The 12,552-nt window shown below is 34.2% G+C and overlaps 1 protein-coding gene across 3 annotated transcripts in view; it reads left to right on the top strand.

Moving 5' to 3' along the window:
* Positions 1–12,552, top strand: part of LOC119643644 (eukaryotic translation initiation factor 4 gamma 3) — a 65,913-nt gene that overhangs the window by 37,928 nt on the left and 15,433 nt on the right. For 2 of the 3 annotated variants that reach the window (XM_038043024.1, XM_038043026.1), the window contains 3 exons: positions 3,463–3,589; positions 3,664–3,781; positions 3,840–3,880. In XM_038043024.1, the coding sequence (XP_037898952.1) occupies positions 3,463–3,589; positions 3,664–3,781; positions 3,840–3,880 (286 nt within the window). The remainder of the gene's footprint in view (positions 1–3,462; positions 3,590–3,663; positions 3,782–3,839; positions 3,881–12,552) is intronic. The other variant, XM_038043025.1, reaches the window with a different exon arrangement.

The raw sequence follows: 12,552 nt of genomic DNA, 5'->3' as shown, positions 1-12,552 counted from the left end.
GTATCCTCTTGTTAAATATCATTACAACTCCCTTACATTTTCCGATAAGTGTTGCTGCTGTTGTTGTTGTTGATTTTGTATCGAGAACCGCAGTATTGTGATTTCTAGTAAATATGTAGGCCTTTAGCAGAAATAATCACAATGCGAAATAGTTTTATAAAGCCAATGTCTCATTTTCTATGTCGCATAATCAGGCTGAATGATTTTCCATATTATTTGTATGATTTTTGTAGGACGCACATGAAATGTTTACTGCGTTGTTTTATATTGAAAAACGACATGTGTTTAGTGTTTCTGTTTATGAATTTGCTTAGATTGGTACGAAGAAACTATATTTGTAATATTGAGGGAGATATTTAACGGAACAAGATGAATTTTGTTTTGTTGGTATGTAGACGGTATTGGCTTAGATAGGGTTTTTGGTTTCTATTTATTAATATGAATTGTTATTGACTTCAGTTCCTTATGTATTATACTTAGATCGTCATATCCTTTATATTGTTTTCATGTAGCTTTCCCATAACTTTTTGGGGATGGTACTGTATGTAAGGTTCAACTAGCTTTTCAAAAAAGATATCATTCGACTATACAGATGACACAACGCAATGGCAACCTCGCCCACAAAAGAAAATGAGGTGCAATTGGACAATTGAAGAAAACCCTAGGTATTGTACAGCATAAGACAAAGACAAGACTCCTGTGGGCATCCTACAAACGTATTAACAAGCGAATACAGAGTGCTCCCAACATAAATCTTGTACGATTTATGTTCACAGAATTTCAGAATAATTCTTTTGATATATCGTCAATCAGTGGCTTGTGACACCCACAGATTTCATTAACTTGTTAGCTAGTTTATGTGAAATATTGTGTTCCTTACGAAAATCAAATTATTGAGAAGTTATTATTATTAATTTTGCAAAGCCACCTTGACTTTCTCTAATATTTAATTAAAGATGGCAGAAAATTTAATTGGTTTTTAAGACGTTGGAAAGAGCGGACACTTATTGAGATCATTTATTAGGTCAGTTTAGCTTCCTATTGTTTACTATTTCTGCGATCAAATAGTTAGTACTATTAGGTCGATTTTTTTAAATTTGGTTGCTTATACCGTCGATATCAGCTACCATCTTGATTTTTACACTTTTAAAAACAAGATTTATGCTATTTTCTGAAATATACTAGTCGTTTAGAATATATATTTTCTGATGGCATGATGGTTAACGAATTAAGTGCTCAGTTGATAGCAGGTGTTGTATACCTTGTGTTACTGTATTTGGGAAAAAGCTTATAACTACATTTCTGTCGAAAGACCTGTGAAATATTCCAAAATAGAGAAAAAGCTTTGTCAAAATTTGACAATACACAACTCGTGCAACCTACTTATATTGAAGATAAAAAAAATAAGCATTCGTTTCAAATTAATTAAATGATTATCCGTTAATGTCTATAAGATTTGCAGACCGAGTTTTATGTTTCAATGTATTACGATAGTCGCTTATTATGAAAAGTAAAGCAAATTTTGGAAATACTTAAATCTATCGCTGGGTTAATAAGATAAAAGAAATTGATTGCTAAATCAATGTTTGATTTATTAAGCAGACGGAAGTTTGGTTGTCGATGCAGATTGTTTGCTAAAACAATATACCAAGAAATATCTAAAATACCAAGCTAAAACTCCCTTAAGCAGAACATTACTCAAGCAAATTGGACGCCTGCCGAACCAAGAACTTTCTGCAATTATAATCGCCGCATAACACAATTCCTTTGTCATCATACATTAGCACCAAAAATTTAAATTTTATTTTTATTTGGTCTACCTAGCGCAAAATAACATAAAATAATGTAAACATTTCTTTCGGTAATTTCTGAAGATATCCTTGTCTTTCTAGTTAAGGTAATATTCAAAGGTAGTGATAGTTTGTGAGGTATTTCTACTTTGGATGTTATAACAACTTCATCTCCTCTTGAATTTTCTTTGGCAATTTTACAATAGAAAAAAGCATTACTGCTTATAGGAGACTTTCCTGAGAGCATCGTTTTAAGTTCCATTTTGGTTGTGTTCTGTATAGAACTCGGGTAAAGCGCTGAACAAAACGCTATAGAAGTTACACATAATTAGCATTTCTAATTTCGCTTCGCTACCGCAAAACATATGATTTCTTTAATTTATAAGAGAGCGCCGAGAAGGTCACTTATTTATTGTCGTAATCAAACTGATTTTAGTTAGAGTTATTTCCAAATTGAGAGATACTGTGCACAGTTCAAGTAGTTCGATCTTTTAAGGATTTTGGAGTTTCGTTCCAGGTTCTTCGTAGTTGTCTCTCCATGATTTTTTTTCATATTTTCTATAAATTCTTTTCTTTTTGTTCTTTTTTTTAATTTTTCGTTGTAATAACCTTTTCTACCATCACTGAACGACAGCATCGATTATTTTTAATGTTTTCAAGTACGGACATTATTATCGCATCTCACATTATGCATATCTCCCAATTTAGTTTTCTTAGCATGATTTTTGACGATAATTCCAGTTCTATAGTCTTTCCATCAAAAATTACATCCTTTGTTCCAACATATGTTGTTAGGCATGGTGCTACCCCAGTTTGTGTCTTATTGTCTTTGCTTACTCAATGCCCTCGAGAGCACTTTACTCGTATAGTCCAACAGAGCTGCAGTCGAGTCGGAATGGAAATGAAATTATTATCGAAATACGAATTAATTATAAAGGTTATGTGTTTTACTTACAGCTGTTCCTGGTAGTCATCTTCCAACACGTTTTTGAAGTCTTATTTCTATTGCCTGGTTGGGAGAATTCTTTCCTTTCTAAACAGTAGGACTTCTTCTTCTCCTGTCCGGTTTTTGTACCAAATATAAGATGAAAATTTTATATATATATATATATATATAGTGTATATATAGTATAAATAGTATAAATATATAGTATGAAAAAATTTGTGGACGAGTTCGTGAACTGTATCGGCCGGGTAAAGCGCTAAAAGTGTTGAAAATCGAACCTTCTGGAACGAAACCTGACTTTCGTACTACCGACTTTGGTGGGCCATCTGTACAATGCATGCCACGAATTATTTCTCAAAACTTTAAAATGTTATCGCCTTAATTGAAATTATATTATAAACTACAGCTAATTTGTTCAAGAATTGGGTTCTCTTTCCAAATGTAATTAGTTTCGAATGGTTTTGCAAACATTACAAGCTTTTCTTTTTTTTTTTAACTATTTATCGATCGTCACCTTTTACATGCGCATGATAGGGTTAGTGCTAACAAAGTTATACGTCTTTTGTGCCACAACCATTTTCCTTGATACGATATACGTATATTTGCGTGATTACAAATTTATAGCCTTTGGTTTGTATTAACTTAAAAATGTACAGGAATTTTTGCTAAATGAAAGTTCTGAATTTTAAAACATTTTTGACGATGAATTTCAAAATTCGTTTTCAGAATACTTCCTCTACGGATATAGAATGCCAAGATTCGATAAGCGCAGCACAATTAATACAAACAAAGGTACCGGAAGAGGCAGGACATGTAATGAGAAGTACTTCAGAATTTCGGAATTACGATACAGGTGAACTAACTGATGATGTTTAAGTGCATCATAACTTCATCGCTGCCGGTTTATCATTGTATTCTAATTTTCAGATACACGTGAAACTTCAGAACAAGAAGAACGTAACACAATTAATCAGACGCCAGTTGTATCTGCCATGTTAGCTCCAGAAATATACCCTGCTCAAATGCAGAAAACAAAAAGTAAAAAGTGAGTTCTTTGTTAAAAATAATTGGAACGCTTTTTTAATGTTCACTTATGTTGATAGGATGCAAATAAATAAAGCAGATCAAAACGTTCGGAGTATAGGTGAGTATCAATTTTATTAAATTAAAAATATTTTTCAGCACTTAATTTGCATATAAGAGCATTGTGAAGCCCGCATTCAACATATAGAAATTTTACGAAAAAGAGAAATTTGCTAGATCACATAATAATTTTTGTGTTTTTTAAAGTAAGTTCTCTGATTTTTATTTCCTGTAACGATTCTATGTTTGATTTTAAATAGAGATAATGGTTATATTAGTAGAAAATGTGGATTTATTTATCAAATCGCGACATATACGGTATATTCAAGAATATTTCATGTTGCATTTCAATGGAATATATCCTTCAGGCAAGCAATAGTCAATTGTAAAGGAACGAGGCGCAGTAAAAAATAATAAGAGCATTGCGAAACTCTTTAATAATAATTTAAGTATGCACCATTTCATCATAAAAACGATCAGAATATTATGGTCGGGCAGGGCCGACATTCAGTGCCCTACACGAATTCGCCGAATAAAGCTTTTCACTTGTTTGGGTAATAAAACAATATTTTTAATATTTTTGTATATACGTATACTTTCCATGAAAGTTGACGTATTGGAGGATGTCAAAAACATCATATAGCGTTATCCAAATATAGCAGACTTAATTTAATTCCCAAAAGTCATATTACTTATCAGTTTTCGTCATGAAAAAGTAAACTTTATCTGTTTTCTGTATAAGGGCTTGTTTGTCATTATAACTCTTATATTAGTTTGGGGAAAAAGAAATCCATTATTTTTTCGGTAGATGGCTGCACTGATAGATTTCTCGTAAAGTATCGATCAAACAATTTCATATTTATGCTCGTTTGAAAGGTGACATTTCGCAGTAAAAGAAATTCTTTTGCTGTTTTTTGTTTGGTGCATTCAGTTGTGAGTTACAGCGTGTTAAAAATGGAAGTGACCAAAGAGAAAATTCGGTACATTTTACAGTTTTTCTTTGACAAAGGCGAAAATGCAAGCCAGGCGGCTAAAATTGTGAATGGTGTTTATGGTTCCGATAAACAGTCAATTATGTGCAATTTTGGTTTCGTAGATTCCGTTCAGGAATTTTTGATGTTAAAGATGCACCTCGCACAGGTAGGCCGGTCGTCGAAAATGTCGATAAAATCGGAGAAATGATCGAAGTTGACCGGCATGTTAGCAGTCGTAACATTGCCCAGGAGCTAAAAATCGACCATAAAACAGTTTTAAACCATTTACACAAAGCGGGATTCAAAAAGAAGCTCGATGTTTGGGTGCCACACCAATTAACAGAAAAAAACATGATGGATCGAATTTCCATCTACGAAGCCTTGGCCAAACGGAATGAGATAGACCCATTTCTTAAACGGATGGTGATTATGAAGGGGATTATTTATTATGAGTTGTTTCCATATGGCCAAACGCTAAATTCTGCTCTCTACTGTCAACAACTGGACCGTTCGAAGATAGCGATTGACCGGAAACGGCCAGAATTGGCCAACAGGAGAGGTGTCGTGTTCCACCAGGACAACGCTAGGCCACACACATTTACAGTGACTCGCCAGAAACTTCGGGAGCTTGGTTGGGAAGTTTTAATGCATCCGCCATACAGTCCGGACTTGGCACCAAGCGATTATTATCTTTTTCTTGCATTGCAAAATTTCTTTAATGATAAAAAATTGGAATCTAGGGAGGATTGTGAAAATCGACTACTAGAGTTTTTTGCAAATAGAGACTAGGACTTCTATGAGAGAGGCATTTTGAAGTTACTTTTAAAAAGGCAACAAATCATACAACAAAACGGTGCATATTTGACCCAAATCGGACAATCCGAAGCATGTTAAATAAAGTCCTGAAGTTCATATGAAAATAATGGATTTCTTTTTCCCCAAACTAATATATTGTAATGTAAAGTTGCTTTTCATGATTTTACGTTTTTATTCAACTCCTTTTGAAATGAAATTTGTAGCGCTGAATTGTGATTTTTAGGATAGCACAGGCCTTATTTACTATTCTTAGAAGATCTATTTACAAGTTATTTACAGGAACTTATATTTACAATGTCTTAATTCTAGTTCTGATCTTGTCCGTTCGAATATTGCTCTCCAACTCTTTTCATTCGACTGACTATTGCCTTTCGTAAATATTCTGTTGATAGACCTTTTTACGGCGTTTTTGAGTTAATCCATTTTCCTCCAAATGTTCTGCTACTCCTGAATCTTTTCGGCAGCCAGCTGCATGTGGAAAGTACAGCGTTATAAATGTGTATTTGGTTTCACCATTTTGGGAATTTTCGGGATGGCTACTATGAGCCATCATCATTCATCATAAAACTTTAAAAACTAACCCTTTTTTTTGAAGGGTTTACTATTCATGAGAAATTGTGAAATATATGAAGTGGGGACTCATGTGGTCCATTTTTAGACCACTTAGTTTTAATGTCAAATTACGGCCATAAAGGAATTTTAATTAGAAAGCAGTTAGGCTTTTCAACATATAAGAGTTTACATTTCCTTGAAATCCGTACACGCAATGGTATGTGAAAAATAGACTTACGTTGTCCAAATTTGGTAAGGTTGATTTCTTTGTCAACTTACTCTTTTGAGCCGTTTGTCACCACGAAGTAGTGAAATTTGGACCTTTATGAAGATTTTGTTTTCGTCGAGGTTACTCTCAATCGAACAAAATTTTGCATCTCAATTTAAAATTACGAAATGCTATTACAAAGCGTGTAACTTTGCAAAATAGTTCATCATATGTAGAGTGGACCGATCCGAACCAATTTGAATAACGTTCGTCTTTGGGTCAAAACGTGTCTGTTTACCAAATTTTATTAAATATCTCAAAAATGCGACCTGCAGATTGAAGGCAAATTTCCAGAACAGGGGCGGGCTAATTTTTCAGATGTATAGCGAAGAAAAGTTTGAATATTAAAATAAATATTGAAAAATGTGAGATGAACACTTATATATGCGATTATGTACATATGTATGGGTATATAATTATAAATGAATATATAAGTATGTGTAAAGGAATGTTGTGTATAGATAATATTTACACATCTTAGCAAAGTGGAGAAATGCAATTATAACAAAAGCGTAAACAACCCATAAACAAATGTTTCATTAACATCTTGCGACACCATTTTTGCTATCGAGATAGAAAGCGATTTTTGAAAGCAGCATACTAAAAGCAGAGTGAATAAAGATGCTTCAATACCAAGTTTTAATTTTCGTTAGGTCATCAACTTCGTTGTTAACTTCATCATCTATATTACCAATGCCATTATCTGCAGCAGCAAACAGTCTGTATATAACGTTCTTCATCATAATATGTTTACGTATATAACACATATATATATATATATGGTCGCTTTAGTAGATAATATAATTTAACTAATCATACATACATAATTGCATCTGTTCCCTTTTAATTAACATTGGTATTATTTTTGCTATTGAAAGTGATATAAATTAAAAGGAAAACATATATATAAAAATGTACTAAGCTTTTTTTTTGTGTGAGAGGAAAGCATGTTAGAGGGTTATCGTACCCCTCTTTGGGGTATCCCATTTAAAATCGTGCGCCGAAGCAAATTACATATAGGCGAGGGTGGAGAATTAGCCACGGTTTATCTTCTCTCTGTTCGGTAAATAGATTTCGTCCGTCGGTTAATTCTTATAAGCAGTCACACATGCGTCCGTCTCCAAAACCTTCGATCCTGTTTAAGTGCCACAAAAATAATGAGGTCAGTAGTTCGATAATTAGACTGACAGTGAGAATTTGCAAACATAGCTGTTACATGCGCTTCACCATAAGTGGTATAGGTTATAAAAATCCATTATAATGCGGTGTTATTTAGAAAATTTATATGAACTATGTTGGCTGATGACAGATTATTTAAGAGTAAAGTTATTTTTGCGGTTTTTTTACAAAATCCATCGGGGTACAATGTTTACGCTCGTTTCCTGCCAGCGTGAGAAGTTGGATTGATTTTTTATTTGATACCTTTAAAAACATTCTAAGCAAAAACATGGTATCAAAGACAGAATGCAGAACAAGGTCCACAGGCGGACAAAGGAAGATAAAAGCACAAAGTTGATAGTCAACACTATTCCAGTTTGAATGTATAGGGAAAGTTAGGTCAAAAGTTGTTACGGTTAGGTTGAAATATGTCGCACAGACATAAGATTTGGAAGAACAGCACTACTATTTTACGAAATTCTTTCGGATTTATCAATTTCACCGCACATTATTGGAATACACATTGATATTATGAACTTATTAAGGTATAATTAACTAACATTGACGAATAATAATTAGATATCCGGCCTGCATATATTCTAACTTGATGGCCAAATTTTCAACTTAAAAATAATTTGATATAAAATTTGGTCTTTCTTCAATTACCTACAATAACCAAAAAAATATGTTCGTACTAGATGTTGGTCTGTATAAGAATTTACCGAAACTATCCAAATTTTCAGTAAAAAATGTTTTCCATTCCTTTGTAAGCAACAAATGAAGAACTGCAACATACGGCCTAAGAAGATATTGAACTAACGACGTAAATTTGAATCTAAAAAAAAAAATCACATAACCACATGTCTACACTTACAAAGGCTTGAGATTTTTCAGCAATATAAATTTTTGTATAATCGCCGAGTATTCGAATAAAAATGTTCAATTTTCGACTATAAAAAATCCAACCGTTTGTTAATAAGCATTGTTTCTATACCCTATGCCCTTCTTTTTCGCACGCCGTCTCGTGCTTCACGAACTGCGTTTAGCGTTTTTGAAATATATTATGAATATGTTTTTTTATTATAATAAAATTGAGAGTAATTAATAGATATCATTAAGGCTTCTGCGACCGACTATTGACGGACTGAAAAGTTCGTAATTATATTTCCATTGAATAAGCCATAAGAAGATAAATTTCCTGAAAAAGCGATTCAGACCTGACAGTTAGTTTATGTCACCAAGTAACGTGGGTGCGTCGATAGTACCATATATTAACTTAATTAAGAAACAAACATCAAAAGTGAACCGACTTTTCTCAAGTGACAGTAAGGATACTAGAAGCAACCTATTTTCATAGGGAGACAAGGCAAAGAGACAAGCGGGCCGCAACACAAATTGCTAAGGCCAAACTGAAAAAATTGCTTTTTAACGGATTCAATGGAATCTACTTAACACCAATTAGAAGAAGACCACACAACAGAGGCGTACTCAACGACTGGTCAACCCAAGCACATGCATTGCCTTTCTGTAATGTAAGGATCCTTCAGTTCTTTGGACCACCTCTTAATGAAATCAGCCGCGTTTTACTTAAAGAGAGTTCAATGTGGTCGAATAGACCCATTAAATCGATGAACGAATCAACATTTTTCAACTTATATGAAACAATGAAGTTTTTAATGAAATGAATTCCTGCAATATGTAACTAAATGATTTAAGTCAATTTTAAACTGATAGGAATGCAATGTCAAAGAGAAGGAAGAAAACAGTTTAACACCGTCAGTCTACATTAACATCACCCAAGGGTGACCGTTGATGTACATAATGGCTAAAAAAGGCCATAAGTGGCTGCCTTCAAGGACAGCTGACTTCACAGGGAAATCATCCACAGTAGTTCTGTAAGTAGAAACCGAAGCCAGAGGTCTGCAATTTGAAGATCAATAAGTTTTGATCAACGCTTTACTAAAATCAGTGTGTACGACATCCGCGCGAGAGCCACTAGAAAAAGTCTTGGAAACATGGCAAGTAAACTCTAGGAGATTTGTAGCAATTGATCTACGTTTTAGGAATGGAGAAATATAAGATTTAATAGCAAAAGCGATATGTTGGGTAACAATTCGCTGAAACAATTTAGATAAGACACTGAACTTGGCGATGCCTCTATAGCTCTCTGCGTGTTGCCTATTTCCACATTTGTAAGGCAGAATAATGAAATACTCTTCAAAGACAAAGGGAAAACACCTGATTTCCAGGACAGATTAAAAATCATTTAAATAGCACCACATAGCTCGACGGAGCATGTTTTAGGTATACATGACGGGATCCCACCAGACCAACGCGCGCTACTATATATATATATATAAGCAGAGCCACTTTCCATAATTTTTTTAAAAAGTTTATTTTTCCTATTTTTTTGAATCGGAACGGATGGAGAAGTAGGTAGGCTTAATACGTTATTGAACTATCGCAGTAAGATTTCAATATTCCCAGCAGAAAAATCAAGTATAATGTATGAAAGATGAGATTTAAGCAGTAATATATTGCTGTTATTAAAATCATAATAGTTATTCGAGGAAGTTGGATTTGGCACGTTAGAGTAATTCAACGGACTATTATGGCTATAAAGAACGGAAATCTATAAACTAAAAGGTGGACAGCGATTTACCGCTGTTTAAGGGAAATCGGTAAAGAATAAATCTAGCAATCTGTCGTTGCAAGCAGCGGTACGGTTGCATTGAAATAATTTACGATCAAATGATTCATTGAAAAACATAATAACTTTATCAAATGCTGAAGTGGGGACCGTACAGCCAGAATTATTACTACATCACCAAGTGACTTGTAGGAAATTGAAGGCCCTCGTCGCAATGACTATATCAGCAAGTTCAGACTTTTCAGCCATATCACAGATTATCATAGGCTATTTGCTATAAGTAGAGATAACCAGAACTAGTAACCAGGAACTAGTTACATAAAACTTCTTACTGCCGATTTTCGCTCGAAAAGCAATATATTTAACGTTGGGAGGAATAGGAAAAGAATAAGGCGGGACTGCAGCAAATATGGCAATTAAAACCCAATCACACGCGCGTTCTAACCGATCCTTTCTGAAAACCTGGAAAGAATTGTGGAAAAATTTCTATGACTGTAAATCACGCTTTAATCAAGTTTCCGTGAAAGCCAAAGATGAAAACTTCAAGTGCGCAAGTTCTATTGTTGACGGTGAGGAATGGTGGCGCAAAACAGGGACACAGGTAGAAGGTTTATGCGAAGACGAAAGTGAAGGATCACATGCTAAGCTGCAAGTTGATTTTGTACAAGTTTGAGGAGAAGTCAGCTGCTCTAAATAGCGGCACTCATCAAACATAATTTTAATTTTATCGAATTCACCTGTCGATGCTGTGAGTTCTTTATCTAATTCAAAAAAACCCTTTATCGTCCCTAAAAAAGTCAATATCACGCTGCCTGTAGTCGGGACAGCACCAATGTAATCCTTTCCTTCAATCTAAGGCTGCTAAGTCTCCTGCTCGGCCAGTTATACCGCCACATATCGTGTGGCAGTATCACTCACAAAGCCACCAGGTAATGAAACAATTCGATTCAGAGCCACTTTTGCCACGGCATGATGTGAGCAAGCATTCCATGTTAGCAGACAAAAAACAAGAACATTTTATTAAGAGTTCGCAATGGTAACTTAAAGTAGTACACAAATTGCGCACTATTAAACAGCGAGAGCAGAAATAGGTTTAGTGAACAGTAGGACGGAGTAAATTAAAAACAGATGTTTCGAAAAAAAAAAAACATCAAGTCCAGCAAGTGAAAATAAGAAATAAGAGAATGATGAAGATAATGAAAATAATAAACAGACATTTTAAATAGTGAAAGATTTTCAAAGCTGCAGTTTCACTGAAACCTCTATTTAAACGTTACCAACCTCGATCACTTGAAAGACGAAATAAGAAGTGAATCCCAAAAAACAATAATAACAACAAAAGCACAGACTAAAACACACAAATTTTTCATTTATGGAAAAAATTGGTATAATACAAATTTATCAAAATATTTTCCATCATTTTATGCAACTTTTCCCCATCTTGCTGGTAACATAACGGCACCGCGTTAGAAAAACGATATTGATTTGGCAACGATCTAACCATCGGCTCATTTTCGAATTTTTGCAAATTTACGAAACCGCGTGCCAGCGAGACCATGCTGCATCGATCTGAACAAGTGATAATCAGAAGGCGCAATGTCTAGTGAGTGCGTGCGGTGTGGCAGAACTTTCCGTTCGAGCTGCAACATTGTATCCTTGACAGCAATCGCAACAAATAGCCAAAATGGCTTTTTCAGTCAATTCGTTTGGCAGCGATTTTAGGGGCTATTGCTGGTCTTTTCAATTTGCTTAATTGACATCGGTAGACATCTGCAGAAATTCGTATTAACAGCTCATAGTAAACTACACCTTGCTGATCACACCATACAAAACACAGCAATACTATAATAATAGTCAAAAGTTCTCCTTTTTTTTAATCATTCAATATTTCGTTTTAAACCCGGGATAGTTCCTTACCGCTTGGCATCTAACTCACATACCTTCCACCAGTTGGCGACGTCTTCTTTAGCATAGTGTACCAATATATCTTAATAACACCTCAAGATTTTTTTTATCAACTTTATGATGAGATTCCACAAGATTTGATAAAAGATTCCACAAGTACTTCACGAATGAATTCACTTGTATTGTCAATTCCCAAATTATTTCTTTGGTAAGGAAACCAGTTGGACTACATACAAATACTTGCATAGTGAAAAAAATTATTACCTTATTATATATTAGGTTGGGGAAAAAGAAATCCATTATTTTTTCGGTAGATGGCTGCACTGATAGATTTTCCGTAAAGTATCGATCAAACAATTTCATATTTATGCTCGTTGGAAAGGTGACATTTCGCAGTAAAAAAAATTCTT

Source organism: Glossina fuscipes, unplaced genomic scaffold (genome assembly GCF_014805625.2).
Source record: "Glossina fuscipes isolate IAEA_lab_2018 unplaced genomic scaffold, Yale_Gfus_2 61514, whole genome shotgun sequence".
Classification (NCBI taxonomy): Eukaryota; Metazoa; Arthropoda; class Insecta; order Diptera; family Glossinidae; genus Glossina; species Glossina fuscipes.
Note: the sequence above shows the minus strand (reverse complement) of the source record. Positions and strands in the feature narration are given on the sequence as shown.